General features: G+C 39.4%; 1 protein-coding gene across 7 annotated transcripts in view; it reads left to right on the top strand.

The window, feature by feature from the left end:
* The window catches only part of ERICH3 (glutamate rich 3), an 88,543-nt gene that overhangs the window by 34,442 nt on the left and 33,382 nt on the right, over window positions 1-20,719 (top strand). For 6 of the 7 annotated variants that reach the window (XM_089515456.1, XM_089515450.1, XM_089515454.1 and 3 more), the window contains 3 exons: window positions 616-802; window positions 11,894-12,180; window positions 16,402-16,641. In XM_089515456.1, the coding sequence (XP_089371582.1) occupies window positions 616-802; window positions 11,894-12,180; window positions 16,402-16,641 (714 nt within the window). The remainder of the gene's footprint in view (window positions 1-615; window positions 803-11,893; window positions 12,181-16,401; window positions 16,642-20,719) is intronic. The other variant, XM_089515451.1, reaches the window with a different exon arrangement.

Below are 20,719 nucleotides of genomic sequence, written 5' to 3'. Positions count from 1 at the left end.
GTATAGATGAATATTTTTGAGGAGATAATTCTGAAGACATAACACCATCATCCAAACCTTTATGTCTTTGGTTACTATCTACTTAACCTCAGTAGGTGGGGGTATGCAGATAAGAGCATCAGATTACAGTCTTTATGAATATGCAAACAAGTAATAGGAAAGAAGTCCCAAAAAGTATCTAGCCCCACTGTTTTGTAATAGCTATTATTTGTTCTACAATTGTAATACATTTTGGTTTGCCGTGAGAAAGCCTTCTAGTCAACACAGCAGACAATTAAGCTATTTTTTGGGCATGTTTTAGAGCCAACTGAAAGATGCAGAAAACCCATGGGACTTTCCGTAATTGTTGCTCTTCAAACTGCAGGTTTCAGACTTGATATGTTTGAAATGATCAGTATTTTGAAAAGAGATCAAAGAGAATTTTAGCATAGTTTTATCCCAGATGCTACTTTTATATGCACATAGGTTTCTAATAATGGGAGAGCTTTTGAACATGTTTCCCCTTCCCTGCAGTTTAGTTAGTTCCAGGAAGGAGATACAGAGGCTTGGCTCTCACCTGGCTCTTAGGTGCAGTGTAACAGCCCCAACCATCTTGTTTTTCTTTCTCAATTGCAGAAACATTTCACTTTATCTCCAGGCGGCATTATGGCTTTCCCTTCAGTCTCACATTTTATCTTAATGGGATACAAGTGGACCGCTTAAGTTCTTGCTGTGAATATAAGCATCGGAAGGGTACTCGTCTGGGTGGCAAGCATGGACACTTTGGTTTTGTCAACGTGGAAAGATCAGCTCCTTGCTATAGGTATGGATTGTTGATTGATCCTTGTTGTTGTTGTTGTTGTTGTGTATGACAGTTCGCTGTGGCACTTTAAATCCAAAGGAATACATTGTGGTATAAGCTTTCAGGGACCTGAGCACAGTTCATGAAATGCATGTGACACAATCTGTCTGACACAATGTGTCTGACTATAGCTCTGTTCATGTATTCTCCATGTGTTGTGTGATTAACAGTCAGGACACCTATTCAACATCCTGGGATGTCTTGTTCCTATGGAGCAATATCAAATCTTGCATGCTAGCCTAGACTATGGAAACTCTGAGGGTTTTCATCACTACTAAGAGCCCACCAAAGTTGTGAGTTTACATATTACTCTTAAGCCATCCAACAATTCTCTGGACCAACGTTCCTTTACTTGGTTCCTTATGGATGTTTTGGGTTTCAAATCCCATCAGTTCCATGGTTATGGCCAACAGCCAGGAATGCTGGGACTTCAGGTCTTAAAAAATCTGGGGCACATCTGGTTGGAGAAGCTGCTTGGGATTTTGTGAAGATAAACCTTTGTATAAACCTTTATAAGGATATTTATAGAGATCACAAAATCATCTGATCATAGATACCCAGTACCTGACTCATGATGGACAGTTTCAGAGCCACTGTTTAAAGGTTACAAAATGATGCCCTTTGGGACACACTATATCCTGTCCAGGCTAGTTTCATGGCAATTTTAGTTTCAAACTGTATGTCTGGGAAGCAAAACAAAGCCATCTATGACCTGTATGGAATTCCCATCCACACCATCTTAGAACGCATGAGGAGAAGAATAGGATTGCATGAACAAGTACCATTCCTACTATCCTGGTTCTTGGCATCTGCAAGACTCAAATGTTGAGCAGAAACGGGAATTGTCACACATAAAGCCCTTCACATGGCTGGGTACCTCAGTTAGGCAGGGTTCATGATTACATAGAGAAAGACATTTGGCTGAATGCTCAGGGACTCCCTCTTCATACCTTTTACTCAATATACGAAGGCTTCAGGCTACATTTGGCAGGTTCAGAGACATTTTGGTTTTAGCTTTTGTGTTTAGCTTTGCTAGGTTTATATAATATTCTCTACACCAAACTATCAAACGGAAAAGGGGAAAACAGTTGGCTTCCTACTTCCCAGCTAACAGTTACAAATGTTAAATTAACACATTCTCTGCTTTATCTGTTTATTAAACTTCTACTTGTTTAATGAAATATAATGTTCTTCAAAAATCAAAAAGTATTATTCCTCCTCAAAATCTCTAAAGTTAACCTATTACAGTATCTACTAACTTATCTTAAAATTAACCACACAATGTACTGCACAATATAATCAAACAACTATTCCAAGACACATTATATTTAACTACATTGCCTAAAATGCTCACAGAATTCTTAAGCAGTCATTTAAAAAAAAATCTCACCACTTTATAAACTTATATTATTTTATCTTATTTCCCTTACTTCTTACATCTGGTCTTCAACGCTCATTCAATTTATAAATAAATAAATAAATAAATAAATAAATAAATAAATAAATCTCATATCTCATCTCTTTGCCTAATTTATCTAAAATTACCATAAATCCAGCCATTTTATGTACTCTAATTACTTATATCTTGTGTATGGCTTTCTCGCAATTATTAATTTTAACATCAAATGGATATAACCACTCCAAATATTCCAAGATCTGTGATCAATCCAACAATATCTTCAAAAGGTTCCATGATTCCTTTCTTCCATAATCTGTCAAGAAACTGGTCATTGTCCCCCCAATGTCTTTGCTTCACATCTAATTGTTGTTTCAGGTCTAATTGTTGTTCCTCTTTGGAATATTTGCAGGCAGCTATTTTATTCACCTCTCTTTTCTCCAGATCTTTCTCCTTCCACTAGAGATCTTTGGATTTCCCCCCAACCATCTCTACATCATCCAGATCAGTCTCCATCTCATCAGGTTCCCAAACTCTGACAGTCAAAGATCTCCATCCCATGCTCTTCAGCTTTAATTTCATTTTCAGTCTGCCAAGTTCTCTTGCATATTTATTCCATTTACCTTGAAGGTGGCCCTCCATGCGTAACCCTCTCATCTAGTAAACTCTATGATGAGACATTCCAAGTGAGACACAGGCAGGATCATAGCACTAATAGAGAGCCACAAAAATAAAGATGGTGAGACAAGTAGTAGACACACTCAGAAAGGCAAATGCAGTCAGAAGCAACACTACACATAAAATAGGGACTTGGAATGTGAGAAGCATGAGCCAAGAGAAGCTAGACATAGGCCCATTACAGACGGGCCTTAAAGTACGCGACAAGCGCGTACTAGGGTTAGGAAGGGGCGGTGCGTCCGTACCCCCTAACCCTAGTGCACACTCGTCGCGCACAAAATCGATACGTCACGACCGCTCCGCCTCTATATGGGGCGGCGCGGACGTGACGTCCTCGCTCCGCGCCAGGGCGCTTAGTGCGCCCTTAGCGCGGAGCAGGAAGGAGCTCCGTTTCGGAGCGCCTTCCTGGTTTGGTCCGCTGGGCACAGCCTTCACACGGCAGCACCCAGAGGACCAAAGGAGAAAGGGGCCAAACGTCCCCCTTCTCCTCCTCCCCGCCGCCCCAAGGACACCCCTTTCCAGGCTGCGGGGAAGCGGCCTTTTGCCACTTCCCCGCAGCTCGGAAAGCGGCGGATCAGGGCCTCAGCGGCTGCCGGTCTAACAGCTGAGGCCCCGATACTCCGGGGAAAGGGGTGGATGCAGCCCGCCCCAAACTGGCAGTCTGTAACCTGCCATAGTAAAAATGGAAATGGAACTCATGAACATATCAGTTCTGTGGGTGAATGAATTAAAATGGGCAGGAATGGGCCACTGTGAATCAGACAACCACACAGTCTTCTATTCAGGGAATGAAAAGACATGAAGAAACGGGGTGGCTTTCATACTAAGAAAAGAAACAGCGAAAGCAGTCATAGAATACAATGCAAAATCAGTCTAAATCATCTCAATAAGGCTACATGGGAAACCAATGAATATCACCATAATTCAAGTATATGCACCAAACCACAGATGCAGAACAAGAAGAAACTGATAGATTCTGCAAACGAGTACAGGAAGAAATTGACAACACACCAGCACAGGACGTCAAGCTGATTATTGGAGATTTGAATGTCAAAGTTGGAAGCAAAGGAGATTCAAAAACAGTAGGCAGATTCAGATTAGGCATAAGAAACGATGCAAGTGAGTATCTAATAGATTTTTGTGAAGCCAACAACCTATTCATTACTAACACATTTTTCATCCAACCAGAAAGAAGGTTATACTCATGGACATCACTAGATGGCCAACACAAACACCAAATAAATTATATAATTGGAAGCAAAAGATGGCAAAACTCCACACTGGTGGCCAAGACAAGACCAGATGCCCATTGTGGTACAGATCACAAACCACTAATATCAAAAATAAGAGTAAAACTGAAGGAGAAAACAAAACCAGTCATCATTCCAAAATTCTAAACAATATCTCCACTGAATTAAGCCACAATGTAAGGAACAGATTTGCACTACTAAGCCTAATTGACCGAGAACCAGAAGAGCTTTGGTCTGAAGCCAAGGACACGATAAAAGAAGAATGCAGACCAACACTTTCAATGGGCAAAAAGAAGGAGAAGAAACCATGGGTGACATATAAAAAGTTACAAGCAATAAAGGAAAGAAGAGAAGCAAAACAAAATGGAGATAATAACAAGCTAAGAACGGTGAATCCAACAATATAATGGCTGATGCGTAAAGATAAAGACAACTACTACAATGAGTAGTGCAGAGAAATAGAAGACAACAGCAAAAAGGGGAGAATGAGAGACCTATTCCACACGATCAGTGAAATCAAAGAAAAGTTCAAACCAAGGACTGGGACGCTCTATGACATTAAAAATAATTCAAGACCAGGAAGGAATAAAAAGATGATAGATACAATACACAGGAGAGCTATGTAAAAGAGATGATAGAATTAAGGACACATGGAATGAAGAACCATATGAAGATGAACCCCGAATTCTAAAAAACGAGGTAGAAGCTGTAATAACAGATATGGCAAAAAACAAGTCACCAGGAACAGATAACATTACAATTGAGCTGCTGCAATCCACATTGACAGAGTCAATTGTAGTGCTAATTAACTTATGCTAACAGATATGGAAAACAAAATGATGGCCAAAAGACTGGAAACAATCAATGTACATCTCCATCCACAAAAAAGGAGGCACAAAAGATTGCAGCAACTATAGGACCATAGCACTAATATCCCATACAAGCAAAATTATGCTCACAATTCTACAACATAGACTCCAATCATACATGGAGAGAGAAATCCCAGAGAGTCCTGGAGCAAATAAAGACAGAAATCTCCCTAGAAGCCAAGATGACAAAATTCAGGTTGTTGTACTTTGGACACATCATTAGAAGGCATGAATCATTAGAAAAACCAGTAATGCTAGGAAAGATAGAGGGAAGTAGAAAGAGAGGAAGGCTGCATGCAAGATGGACTCTGTTAAAGAGATCATGAGTATGAGTTTGCAGGAGTTGAGAGAGCAGTGGAGGACAGAGGGTCTTGGAGATGTCTCATCAGCAGGGTCGCCTTGGGTCGAGATCGACTCAAGGGCAGTTAACAACAACAAACCTTGAAATCAACTTTCAATTGTTTTTTCAGATTTTTCAGGGTTGTATTTATTCCAAAGAGGTTTTGACATGTAGATTTCAGGTCATAGACCTTAAGATATTTGTGAAACAAATGCCATGTCTAAGACTTGCCTAGAATACCTTGTTTTCCCTATAGTGCATGACTTTATTTGATAGCTTAATTCTTTTGAAACAATTTATTTTCTTCCACCCGTCTGCAAAGTGGCTTTCTCTTGGTCCTGTAACCTAGGTTGGCATGGGTTGAATTGCAGGTTAACAATCCTGTTTCACAGCAGAGGGTTAAACAATACAATCTTTTTGAATCCTGTATCTATGATCATATGCCTTCCACAAAGGTACTCCTAATTTATAAGTATTAGTACATTTCCCCTATATTTTCAAGGTCTTTTTAGGAGGTTTGTTACTTTGACAGCTAAGGTAAAAATAATATTTAAAAATAGATTTTGAGATCACAGCAATTTGAGATTGAGATCACAAGTATGACTTCTTTAGGGCACACCTTTAGAAAGACACACATTTCTGCTGTTGCAATTAAATGAATTTGAACATGCCAGGAACTTCTTTTCTTTCTTTTTTTTTTTTGCCAAAAATCAAAGCAACATCAATCATAGCAATTTTTTTGCTTCTACACCATTTCTCTGATTTGTGCAACAATCTCAGGCAGGAGAATGCCATGCAAAATTTCTGGTCTCATCTTTCCTTCTTAGAAATTATTTTATAAACAACAATGAAAGTAGGAGAGAAGGGAAGAAATGGGAACCCCCATAGAGCCAAATTACTTTTCCGATAAGCATATTCCACCATCCAGAAATGCTTCCACCCTCCTCAGACTACGATTTGCATGATTTATGTAAATATTATACTATCTCTGGTGTGATAAGGGCTTTCTGAGGAGTGGAAAATATGCAAATTAGTTACTGGCTGTACTTTTTCAATAAATGCCCAAGCTAGCCACACAAATGTGTTATATGTGTCAATTTCTTCCCACAAAAACTAGTATAAAATAGCATAATGCTTCCAGCAATCTGTTTGGGAAGGAATGTTTACTTGTGATACATCTACATCCTGAATCTAAACTACTTTAATTATCCTGGCTTTACATTGGCTTGTGCGGGGGCATATGATGAATGTTTTCTAATGCAATTGTGGGGTATTCTTGATCCACAGAGCTAGCACAGGGTGAGGGGATAGAGGGAGGAGTGATGACAATGAAAATGGGTAAGTTTGCAGGTTATGCAGACCATTAAACTCACAATGTTACATTTATTACTCAGCCTTAGGCTATTATGATGTAAGCTGAAGAACTGCATAATAAAACGGCATCATTAAAATACAGAATATCCATAAGCATTATATGACGTTGTCGATAACAAACACTGTCTGGTATTTCCAACAAAGTAACTGAGAATGTAATTTTTAGTTCTCTTACTAAAAGTTAATTTATTTAGCCATCTTCCAACATAAGCTTCCAGGATGGTGACCAATTAAAAGTCTAAAGCAATAGTATAAAACGTAGCATTCAAAGCACCAGAAACATCATTAACGGGAGCTAGCTGAACAGTAAAGCAGCAACGGACAGTTCAAGACTATATATGTCTACTCAGAAGTAATATTGAGTTCAAGCGGTCTAACCCCCCAGATAAATTTGTAGGCTTTCAGTTGAAGCCACTAAGCATTGGAATGCCTGGACAAATCAAGGTTGGTGCTGGGCAGGTATTTCTGGAGAAGGCAGAATGACTAGAGAAACCCTCTTTCCAGACCATTTTCATAATCTCAGCAGGTGGTGGGAACCAGAGGAAAGTCTTAGATGAAGATGGTACAATTCATTCTAATTCATATTGGTGGCTGCTCCCATCTTCTGGAATTCCCTTCCTTTGGAGGCTACGTCTGCTTTGTTTTGTCCTTTTGCCGGCAGGCAAAAGCTTTCTTATTTAAGCAAAATTTTTAATGCTTAAGCAGAGAAATTATAATTTAATATAAATGCGTGATTTATGTGTTTTTACCTTTGGTATGACTTTAGATCAGCTTTATTGTGCTTTAACATGGTGTTTGGAGATTAGCACATTCTTTTTTAAAGAGCCTTAGCCCTGATGGGATAAAGGCACATTTATTTTTAAAACGGGTTTTATCGCATTTGCCCATGGGTGGATGACTGCATCCTGAATGCATCCTGGATGCCAGCCAGGCTTATTCTGCAGCTTTTCAAGAACAGTATTTTCCCATTCTTGAAAAGGCACGGGATAAACCTAGCTGGCATCCGGGCTGTAAATGGGCTGCATTCGCTGGCCCATGTGCAAATGTGATAAGACCTGTTTTAAAAATGAATGCACTTTTATCCTGTCAGGGATAAGGGACATTAAAAGCACTAATCTCCTTTAAATTAGTCTTAAAAGTTTTGTAAACAGTTTTCATGTGTTATGGAAGTCACCTTGAATCCCAACCTGGGAGAAAGGCAGCATATAAATAAAATACGTAAATAATAATAAATAATTATTATTGTGTTTAAATAGTTTTTAGCCAGGATGCCTTGAAATAAAGGACATGTAATTTTAAAATTTAAAATTTGGGACATTTGTTTGTATTTTAAAAAATGGGAATCTTGAGTCTCTTAACATGAATTGAGGAGGAAGATAGCTTATTTTCTGCTGCTCCAGAGACTAGGACCGGAGCAATGGATGCAAGCTACAGGAAAAGAGGTTCCACCTCAACATTAGGAGGAACTTCCTGACAGTAAGGGCTGTTTGACAGTGGAACACATTCCCTCGGAGTGTAGTGTAGTCTCCTTCATTGGAGGTCTTTAAGCAAAGGCTGGATGGCCATCTGTCGGGGATGCTTTGATTCAGATTTCCTGCATGGCAGGGGGTTGGACTGGATGGCCCTTGCGGTCTCTTCCAACTCTATGATTCTATGAATCATGATATAGTTTTGTAGTGGGGTCAACTGACTGGCAGTGTACAACTAAGTATCTTAAACTCCTGCATGTAACCAGGCTCTAAGCCATTAAGGACTTCACTGATAATAGCTACTTTTTGAATTGTGTCCTGAAGTGACAAGCAATCAGGGTAGCAGTTTTCAACCAGTACTGACATGGGTTGTAGCCAGTCCCAGTTATTACTTCCACATGTATTTGTCTAATTGTATGAGAACTCTTTCAAATTATGGAAAGCAGGTACTTACAGTAAGTTGTGTCTTGTTGCATCAAACCCAGTATCAGTGACATCCCTAGGGTTTGGTGTCACCTAGTGCAGGAACTTGTGGTGTCCCCCCCCCCCCCACCATTGATGTCCTCTCATTTCCCACCATACAGAATCCTTATTAATGTTTCTTTTTTGCATTAATGCTAATCGTAAATCATAATTCCCAAATACCACTTAATGTAATGCTAATAGTTGTGACATAAACAACCAGCAAAATTAAAATTATACCTGAAAATTACAATATCATATGCATAACCTAAATGTATTTACATATACATAGTGAAGATTTGGTTAAAATGTAATGTTTTTAGAGAAAACTTTAAAATAATATTTTTTTTCAACAAAATTCATTTTTTAAAAAAAATTACATTTAAAAAAATGGAATGTGAAAGTTTAATTTTAAAAAATTCTGTTGCCTCTCCTTTCTTCTCCCACTGAGACTTACCTCACTCCCACCATCTCTTAAAGCATTTTAAAGACATACAGGCAAATGCCACAATGTTTCTGCCAAAATACATGAATAGCAGTGGTTTCACTCCCTCTTAGCCGGCATCTGGTGCAGTCTGCATACCCCTAGTGACGCCACTGCCCAGCATCCCCTGCTATTGCAGCATCCTGTTTCGCACAGTGGGTAACCAGATGCTTCTAAGCCCATTAGCAGGATGCAAAAGCAATAGCACTTCCCACTTCCTTAGAGGTCTTCATACAGAGGCTGGATGGCCATCTGTCAGGGATGCTTTGATTTAGATTTCCTGCATGGCAGGGGGTTGTACTGGATGGCCCTAGTGGTCTCTTCCAACTCTATGATTCTATGATTCCTTAGAATTCAGCGACATGGAAGTGATTCTAAATTTGGAGGCTCCTTACATTTCCCCCCCCCCATCAGTTTCCCCCAAATTTTATTAAGAATTTTAAAAATACATTAAAAATTACAGACCTTAGAAAAAGAAAAGAATACAGACAAAAAGTTAAAGAGAAGAAGAAACATATGACTTTCAATGGTTTTATAAGCATATAGTTATTAAGTTATCTAAAAATTACAGATGTTCTCTTCTTTCAGTAAGCTATTCTCTCTAATCATCAAAAACAAAAATTACCAATTAATTCTCCCCCCAAAAAGTCCATAAGTGGTTTAAGATTTTTTTTTTTAAAAAATGTCACTAGCAACTATTCTCTAATCAGATAAAACAATTTGTCCATTTCTACTAATTTTAGCAGCTTCCATGATCATTCCTCCATAGTGGGTGGCTTGAATTCTTTGTGCATATAACAATTGTGCTGCCATAATCATATACTAAATTAATTTTACATGGCTTTTCCAACTGTACATCCATAAGTGAAAAAGGTCAAGTTTTAATTTAACATTATTTTTTGAAATCCTACATTTTAAATCTCTTTGTACATTCTAAGCAATTTATATAATGCCATGTAATAACAATACACCAGTTCCTAGAAATTCATTTTAAAAAATCCTCTTCAAAATCTTGACATGATACAGAGCTCAGTTCCTTTCTTCCCATTAATCTATCTGTCCATTGTACCCAAAATTCTTAACCATTTTACCACACACACTTTAATTTTTTCTTTAGTTTTGCTTTTAAGTCTTAAATACTATTGTGGAGTGGAGGTTGCATAAGTAACTAAGTGAGAATCTGTATGGTGTAGTGGTTTGAGTGCTGGCCTAGGACTCTGAGAGCTCAGGGTTTGCTAAGTCATAGAAACCCATTGGCTGATCTTGAGCAAGTCACACACTCTGTCAGCCTCAGAGGAAGGCAATGGCAACCCTCCTCTCAACAAACCTTGCCAAGAAAACCCTGTGGTAGGTCACCTTAGGGTCGCCATAAGTTGGAAATGATTTGAAGGCACACAACAACAACAACAATATAGTAACTAATGGCATCGGGACTAACTGCCATTGTTAAATGTATTTTCCATGATTTTATTTAATTCTAAACTCAGAACAGTTTCTTTTTGTGGTTATAGTTCCTAGAATATGTGATCATGGAGACTATAATCCAAAATACCCCACAACCCTTTGTGAACATCTGGTTTAACCCCCCTTTGAAGCTATCTTATGTTAGATGACCATACTATGTGAGTTCTTTTATCCCGTGGTTGCAAAGTTTATTGGAGTTAAGTGTAGTTGTTGTTTTATGGGGGGGGGCGGTTGAGTGGGGAGGGATAATGCACTACATCTTCTGTACAAACAAACCATACTTACATCATCATTTGTAGCTGACTTTGGAGTACTGGCTCTTCACAAGTCTTTGAGTACATAATTAGGAACTTAAGTGGTTCACAGCGGGGAAAACAGACAAATAATCCTGTATTTCGTAGAAATCTATATAAACATGGTTCACCTTGTGGGGGGAAAGAGCCACTTTCTTGTTTCCTTTCTCTTTCTTTGCCTACTTAGTTCTGGTAACTCATTTTTAAGAAGTTACTCTCCTTTCTCTAGATCAATTCAGTTGCTTCGTATTTCGCTCCTAAAGAGCTGTAGTGGCTGTTGCCCTTGAAACTTACTTGCAGATAATTCACTAACCTTGTTGTTTTGCCACAAGGTGCACTTCAAATAATAACCTCTTTGGTACCATTCTTTCCTCAAAAACACTTTAAAGGCAGAATTCAGATTTGTGCTGAATCCAATGTTACCCCAGCTGGAACAAACCCATTGAATGGGACTTATGTAAGTGGTGACTAACAAGTTGTGTATATTTCAGTGGACCTGCTGAAGTTGGGACTCACATTGGATTTAGCACTGTTCATTCACAGAGGTCTGTCTGTATTGTATATGAGAATGCTAGACTGAAATTGCAGAAGATATAGAATACTATGTTTAGCCATTGTGCTTTGAAATAAAGGACACCTGTCCTGTTGAATTAAATTATGAAACATTTGTATGTCTTTAAAGAATGGGGACACGTGGGTATAATACATGTTTGCAATGGGGTCAATAAACTGGCTGCAGTTCAGCTAAGCAACTGAAACTTTGCATGTATTTCATTATATTTGTAATGACTGTACAATCAAAAATTCTCTTTTGTTGATATTACTGTTGCATTTTTTTTACAAGTGTAGGAATACAGAATTCACCCAAATCTTACTTTTACTGTTGTCTAGTAATTCAGGAGGGTCTGAACTTTGTATCCTTTATGTATCAATGATGTCTGTCTCTGTAATCTTCCACTATTTTTTTGGTCAGGTGTATCATTTCAATGGGTCTGGACAAAAAGCCTTCTCCTCCCAAGAAAAAGATGACTGATGAAGAGGATGCAAAGAAAGAAGAGTCAGAGAAAGAAGAAATGAAATACAAACTAAGAGAGAGCAGCAGAAGCAGAGGAGAGGAAGAGAAAGATTCATTGCCACAGTTTTCACCAACTTCTGTACAAAGGAAAGCATTTGCAGAAGATACTAAAACAATGGAGTGGGATAGAAAAAAAGAAATGCAAAAGGCCAGTGATGAAAGTGAAAAATACCAGAGAAGTTCAGGTAATGATGGTACAGGAGGAAAGGGGAGGGAATTATATCTCAAAGTGCATCTACACTGTAGAGATAATGCAGTTTGACACCAGTTTAAGTGCTGTAGCTCCATCCTATGGAATCCTGGGATTTATAATTTTACAAGGTATTAAGCATTCTTTACCAAAGAGTGCTGGTGGCCGCACAAAACTACAAACCCCAGGATTCTGTAGGATGGAACAGTGGAAGTTAAAATAGTGTCGAACTGTATTATTTCTACACTACAGATGTTCCCTAGATATAATCTGCATGCAAAAGGTTCTTGAATCTAGCTCTTTTCCTGGCATTTTCAGTTAAAAGGCTCCCAGTAAGGGTGAAAAAGAACTTATATCTACCTGACATCTTTCAGGATGGCTGCCAGTTAAAGTAAACAGTAGGGAGCTAGATGGATCCCTGGTCTTACCTAGTATTAAGCAGTATCCAAAATATCTGTAGGAAAAAAAGGCTAGAGACACATACAGTTGTGTGTTATCATGCGATAGCATGAAACACAGGATATTTACTGTTATGGATCCACTACCATTTACTGACAGTGAGTTCACAACTATTTAGCCACAGTAAATATCTAAACATTTATTACTACTTACTATTCTGGATATTTTTGTTTTACTATTTGGGACATTCCTTTCCTGTGGCTTTTGCTGTACTTGTTCACTTGTACATCTCTACAAAGCAGCTTAGTGTATCGTCAATATCATCACAATCTTCTAATTTTTCTTTCTTCATTGTTGTCATCATCGCTGGGTACCAAAAAATGAAATGAAGCCCCAGTAACTAAGCAGAACTAAAGCTATAAAGCAAATGCTGTGGAATAATGGTATTTTTACTTGATGCTTAAAAACGGATAGAGAAGCATGATGAGCAGACATCATATAGCAAAATTTAAGTGAACAGGTCTATGCTTTTCAGCAGCATTTGGATAGCAGTCCAGTACTCCCCAGCATTCTTTTCTACTTCACTTGTTTCTGAATGTCACTGCATAATCTAGCTTTTCCCTTCCATAAATGCATCTCTTTCCATTTTGTGCTCTTGAATTTTCTTTTTTGAGTTTATTGCAGATTTCTCATTAGTTACCAGGTGTACACTGTTTTGTTCTTGTTCAGTCTCACCTTCCTCTCCTTGAGGAGTTGGACACGTCTCAGATAATTACCTGTGGAGAAGGCCCTGTTGTCCCAGATGCAGCTGGAACCTCAATCAATATGATTAAATCTACTTACTACTTAAGCCTCACTATACAGATAATAGTTTACTTGCTTAATTGGTTCCGCATGAGATTTTCACCCCCAACCTCCCTGTTTTTCTCCTTGGCATTCTGTCATTTGAACATAGGGCAAAAAAGTTGCTAGGGGAAAAAAAGTGGGTGAACAATTAAACTTGAGGACTGAGAAATTATGGCTGTTCAAGGAAGAGCTGGAATGTGTCTGACTGATGTGACAGCTTCTCTTTCATCATAACATTTGGTTGCTTCTCTGCAAGGTGCTACTAAAACTGGATGCAGCCAAAATACTTTATTTTATGAAAAGTATATATGCATTCCAATTTGTGGGTATCATTACTTTATTCAAAAGGGTGCTTGCAGGTTGAGAATGACATCTTACTTGACATGGAGGATACCAGAAGGCCGTTGATAAATTGCATAATTAGTAAAAATGGAATAATGATTCATGTCTATGGCACAAATGCCAGAGTGTGATGATGAATACGTGATAATTGGATTGGGTCCAAAAGAGAGGATTGGATCTAAAGCTGCCCTTCTGCTCATGGAAAGAACCCTTCCATTTGTAAGAGAGGATGAGTTAATAGTCTGAGAAAAATCGCTCCCAAGAGAAAACGTCTGCTTAGATGTGTTGCCACAGAGAACATCTTCTAAACAGTTGAAAAAAGTAGAAGCATTAAAGCATTGACAACGTGTTTCCCTAAAATGTTTTTGGATTCCCTATCTTCACGGGCAACTATCTTTTTATAAGAGCAATAACAGTATAAAAAGATCCCTACTGGCTTGGACCAAACCCCATCTAATGCAACATTCTGCTTCTACAGTGGCCAAGCAGATGTCTCTAGGAAGTTCAAAAGCAGGATGGGAGACCAACAGCCCTTTCCTGCTGTTGTTAGCAACTGGTATTGATAAGCATGATGCCTCTATTTCTGTATGTAGCCAGCATGATTAATCCATTATTTCTGTGATGCAAATACAGAAACTATTAATGTTTTTTCCTAGTGTGAACATATCCCATTTACTCTGAGAAAACGTTTTGCTGTCCCAAGCTTCTTACTAAATTGAGACGCCTTCTAATTGGTAACATATGTTAAAAACTGTGATAGCTTACAATTAGCATATCTCCAAATTATACATCTTATTAATGAAGATATGTGCTGATATTACATGTATGGATTCTAGTGATAAGCAGATGAATGTTCACCACTTCCACAGAACCTCTTTATAAATGGCTACAAGATGTTTTAGTGTAGAACAATATGCTGCTTTTGAATGGTTTGAAACACATTTGCCAGTTAACAATAATTCAAGGGAGACATTTGCAGGGAAAAAAACAGCAGGTAATTGAAAGGTTAAATTCTTCCTCTTATCCTCACTGATTTTGGAATGTTCTTCTTCTTCCCAGATTACTATCACATAGTAAACATAAGATTGGGAACAAGTAGTTCAGCCTTCTGAAGATGGGTTGTATTCCTCAGAGCTACTTACCTGTCTAACTTTTTCCTTCCCAGGAAGTGTACTGCTGATTTTAAAACCAGGAATGGTTTTTAATCAGGAGAGATTTCAGGATATTTTTCATGCTGCATGGTTGGAAACCTAGGCCTCCCACTGACTATATACCAATATAGCAAAAAGGTGCTGCAGACAATCTTAGGGGCAGTACAGACAGGCACTTTGTGCTGGCCTAACCATGAAATAGGGTTGCGTGAGGACTGAGCATCTACAAGCTCAGCAACCCTACTGTGTGCCCTGGGCACCATCTTGGTGAGCACCTGTACAGATGGCACATGCTATTATGATGTTGCTCATGCGCAACACTTACACAGCACTACGCATGAGGGGTGTCATAAGGCCACCATGTGGCCCTTATGGCACCCCTGTAGTACTGGGAATAGGAGCCGCATTTCATGGCTCCTTTTTCGAGCAGGTTGGGGTGTGGCATCTGGTTGCCACATGCCCAACCCTGCGCTTCCAGGTGTGGTATGATCTATTTTTCCAATAATGTACGCATCTCTGTTATATATTATATTTTACAGGTAAAATCATGATGTGAGTGGCATGCTTAGAGAACAGAAAAGCAGACTTCTCATGGTTCCTATTTACAGCTTATCTTGCGACAATCATTTATTTCCAGAGGAGTTGCTGTGCTAGTCTATTTTAGCAAAACTGACAGTCTTGTGGTACCATAAAGACTAAGATGTTTAGTTTGGCATAAGTACAGCCCACTTCTTTAGATGCATCTGAAAAGTGGTTTACAGTCCACAAAAATGTCTAGCAAATAAAACAGTGGTTGTACAGACTGGCATGGAGTCAGAGTGGGGGCATGGTGACCACACGCCGCCAGCCCTGTCTCCAAACTCACGCCAGCGTTATGCCATCCAAGCAATCACACGGTGGGAGGCACCATGCCACGTCTTGGTACAGTGTTTACACATGCTGAAGAAGTGGATAAAAGCCACCACCGCCATGGCTTGGGTGCCCTTTCCATGGCACAAAAAGGAGCTGCTTTTTGCGGTTTCTTTTTGTGCCGTGGAAAGGCCAGATCAGGGCTGCAGCAAGTGGTTGCCACAGCCCCAATCTGGTGCTTCCAGGGGGCAGCACAGAGCTGCCCTTAGGGGCCGTCTGTCAAGCCCCTTAGCCTTTAACTCTCTTGTCATCCAGATTTAGAACATATAACAGTTACAACTATGAGACATAACTTACCTAATACAGAAGAACTAGGTTACATATGCCTTCTTCTGAGCTTATGGAAAAGGAACTTCTGTGGAGTTTTTGGAGACGGATTGTATCAGTGTATTGTTTCAGTCCATGGCTCAGCATGTTAATATCTGGCTTTTTTTTTAAGAAGGCAAAGGGAGGGTCAGATGCAAAGGAGAACAGAGGCTAATGGACTTAACCTATTTGGGGTTAATGAGAACTTCAAGTAGCATGCATTCCATCTTCTGTCTCTCAGTACAATTGTCCTTTTATTTCAGCATATGATGAAGATTTTGAAGCAGATGAAGAGAAATCAGATGAGAAAGTTAATGAAGAAGGACAGGCTGATGATCAAATGAATGGAATGTCAAAGTCACCCTCAGATGATGAAAAAGATAATTTAGACCATGAAAAGGAGAATAAAAAGTCATCACAGAAAGCTTTGCGGGCCTCTGACAGTGAGCGAGATGAAAGTGATGGATATGGTGAGAGTGACTCCGAGAGGGAGGATAAACAAGGTTAGCTGTTTTCCTTAAAGTGCAGTGGAATGGATGGCCTAATGCATGTTTCAGCTTGTTACATATGCCCCATAATGGGTTATCTATTTCATGGATCACATTTAAGTACCTATTTAAATTAGATTGCCACATTGTTACAGAATATGCTACTCAGCATAAAATAACCAAAGCTTTCCCAGGCACTTCCTAATTTAACAGTTTAAAACTTTCTTGTGTGTGAGCCACTTGCTAAGAATGCTCAGACTGTCCACAAGAAGAAGAGGATGACTGAGGAGTTCGGAAGAGACAAAGTAAAGTCTTCTCTTTGGGACCATTTTCTTTATTCCACAAAATGTTTTCTCAGCTTAATTAATCACACGGTTTTATATACATCACCAAGAAGTATCTTACATGTTGAATGGGTTGATGTTAGAACTCCTGTTCAGAGGATGCTCACAATCCCATATGTTGGATTGTGGATTCTGCCCCCTGGAGTAAAGAAGAATGGATTTCTTGTCTTCTCCTACCCTAGAACTGAAATGGGGAGAGAGGAGAGCACGTCATTCCATCAAACCCCACATTTTTCTTAACAGCTTCCAGTGATATAGTACATCCATATTGCCTCAACCACATTTGCACATAATGGTAAACCTGGCGGTAATTTTTAGAATCCTAAATTGCTGTTATGTTTTAACTTGTCCCTGCAAACCTCTGGTGACCCTGTGAATGAGACATCTCCAAGACACCCTATCCTCAAAACCATGCTCAGAAATGTATTTGTTATAAGTGATTAGAAGCCAGTATTTGTTGTTGGCATTATGTCTTGAAGCATAACTTGTTTTGAACATGCCTTGTCCATGGTTTGTTTCCCCAGCTGACTGCAACAGGAGTTTACAACAGGGGTGGGGTTAAAACTGACCAAAAGTGGGGAGAATGCAACTATTTAGTTTACTTGTCTGTGACACAATATGGCTAAACTTAGGGGCAGTACAGACCACTGTAAAACAGCAGTCTGCATTTGCCCGTTTTAACTCCAAAGGGACGGTGCAGCCCCCAAACCATGCGCCATCCCTCCAGAGTAAAAAGAACCCAGCATTGGAGTGATGTCACAAGTGCCACCACCACTGACCCAAGTCATTCCCTGTGAGATCAGAAACAAAGTGTCCAGCATTAATCATATGGCTGGGTGTCTTGTTGTGATCTCAGAGGGAGTGACTTGTGCCATTGTTGACAGTGTTGGACAATACAGTGGGCAGCATATGTAGATCATTACCTGGCGTCACTACAAAATGCTTTGAACTTTTCTGCAAAATCCAAAACAAAAAGTGAATTATCTTAGACTGATTTAAGGCTGGTATGATGGATATTCAGTGCAGAACTGGCCTTACATCATGCAGACAGTCCTCACTCGAATTGGGGGATTCAGCCCTGTGTCATGCAGACAGGTTGCTGTATGGATGGGGGAGCACGGGGAGAGAGAACTGCTTCATTTGGACTGTGTAGATATGCCCATAGCCTTATCCTGTGGAACTGAGATCTGTAGTTTGGTAAGGAACTTAGAATTTCCTTCTGGAGAGCTCTGTGTTCCTTCTGAGAAATATGTAGCCGAGGATTCTAAGTGCAAACCTAAGTGGTGTAAACTACTGTTAAAGTATATACTGGAGAAACTCCTAAAACTGTTAGCCATTTTGTATACCAAAAAAGGGACAAGTCAACTATTGGACAAAAAATTGTCCATGTTGTATACCAAAAAAGAGCCAAGTCCACTATTACAAACATTCTCATCTCTTTTTCAAAGACTGTGAGCAGTATAGTTGTTTCATTGTTCATGGTGTTCTGTGAGTTCCTGGCTCACTTTGTGAGTAGCAGACTATCTTGCATGGCAGCCAGTAGGTGTCACTTTTGCATTGTAAAGTGCCAGGCATGATAAAAGAATAATATATATTTATATGAGAAACAATAGCAACCATCCTAAGCATCTTCTCTACCATCTCTGTGTTCCTTACTGATCTTGCAGCACTGATTTCTGGTCAAAGATGTCAGCCCAGTTCAATTTCAGTCTAAGGGGGTGGGTGGGTGGGTGGGAAATGGCCATAGTTTCAGGGTGATAAATATAACTTTGGGTTGTAATAAGGGGACAAAATCTGAGACTGATGAACCCTAGATAATTATTACCACAAGGAGATTAAAATGCTGTGGAATTAGTTTCAGGAGTATAAATAACATTTTCAGTCACCTCTGTCCTCTCCAGTCAGCATAACTGATGGAGATAATTATTTCCTTTATGTATTCTGAGCCACACACCTTCATAAATAATCAAGTGGGAACATGTATCTCATTTCCCATTCATTAATACAAACAGTGGAAGGGGGCCAAAGATGGGCACGCTTGCAAAACACTGGAGGTTGCCAGCATTTTGGGTTTTCGTCAGTGCAAAGCTGGTTTCTTCCTGTTTATTTCTTATCCTGCTGCTTCTTTCTGATAGTGCTGTAACTTATGCAACTGTTGTTTGTCAGACTGCACCAGACATATTCCCTGTTGTTTGCTGTTTCACAAGATCTCTCTGTTGATCAGGGGTAGGCAACCTGCAGCCCGCGGGCCGGATGCGGCCCGGCGAGGCCTTGGGACCGGCCCCAGCCCGGTCCTGCCACCGATTGCCGCCGGGGCCTTTGGCCTCTCGCGCGCAGGGGCAAGGGGGGCAATTGTCTATAGACGCCTCAGAAACATGCATTTATATTAACATTTTTTAAAAAAAATCAGCAATTTTTTTTGTGTGTCCTCCACTTTTTTTAAAAAGTGTCCTCCATTTGAAAATATCCTACATTTGTCCCGGTTTATTTATTTATTTAAATTTTTTTAAAAAAATATTTAATTATTTATTTTTTGGCTTCGGCCCCCCAGTTGTCTGAGGGACAGCAACCCAGCCCCCGGCTCAAAAAGGTTGCCTACCCCTGCTGTTGATAGTCCTCCCGTTTTGAAGGCCTTGTAGGAAAGCACTTTCCTCAAACTCAAATATTAATGTTGTTTTCTTTACATTTGTATTTCACCATATGCTTGGAAATGGATGTAGTTGCAAGAACGATCCAGTGTTTTTATAGGAAGCACAGAGGTTGACAGCAAACTCATGGTGTCAAACTAGGTTTGCAGTTCGTTTGCATGAGGGAAAATATCTTCACTCTGATAAAGAAGAATCTGATTTTTAAGTAGTCATTGACTATCAGGGATAATCAGCTTGCAGCTTTGTTGTTCATTTACAAAAATAATTGCATGTTCTTTCTTTAAAAAAAAAATTCCTGGTGTTACTTTTCAAATTGTGGTCATAGGATGATGAGTGGTCTGCAGTTGCATTGCCTCAAATATCTTTGCAAAAATTTTGTTCATGCTTGGATTATCTGCATATGCCCAATCTGAACAGAGTTTTGAAAATCACCATATTTGATGCTTGGATAAGGAATTTCCCCACAGGTAAAATTGGCTGGTAATTCTGATTGATGTTCCACTTTAAGATGAGCATAGTTTTCAATATTGGGTTATTTAGAGCTTCTCTTTCTGCAGACTTGTGCATCTTTCTCCAGGATGCCTGCTTTCTGCTTATGATACATCGTGACATGGATGATGTTTGGTGGTGGATAGATAGTCTTGCTTTGTGGCAGGGAGCTGTCTACACAACTGGCAATCTATACAATTTTGGGGGTCTCCATGAGTGAACTTTTCTGTCTGCTTATTGCAAGTTGTACAGCAGTAAGATGGTTTAAAATGCTTCAAATCCAGCCAGTTTTTAAGATGAATTGGAATATGGTGTGTGTGCGAGTGTGTGCATGTGTGTGTGCGTGCATGCTGTCTTTTGGCATGGGGTCATATCTAATAAAAAGACAGTTAATTTTACATTCCTAAGTATTGCACTCCCCCTTGTGGCAATTAAAGTTTTTAAAAAGCCTATTCAGGATCACAAGTGTGTGTGTGCTATGTGTAAGAATGTTGTTGTGTGCCTTCAAGTTGTTTCCAACTTACAGCGGCCCTAAGGTGAACCTATCATGCAGTTTTCTTGCAAAGATTTGTTCACAGAAGGTTTGCCATTGCCTTCCCCTGAGGCTAAGAA

The sequence above is a fragment of the Sceloporus occidentalis genome, unplaced genomic scaffold (genome assembly GCF_023333645.1).
Source record: "Sceloporus occidentalis isolate IW3139 unplaced genomic scaffold, rSceOcc1.0.p SCAF_3, whole genome shotgun sequence".
Lineage (NCBI taxonomy): Eukaryota > Metazoa > Chordata > Lepidosauria > Squamata > Phrynosomatidae > Sceloporus > Sceloporus occidentalis.
This window is presented reverse-complemented; position numbering and strand designations above follow the sequence as displayed.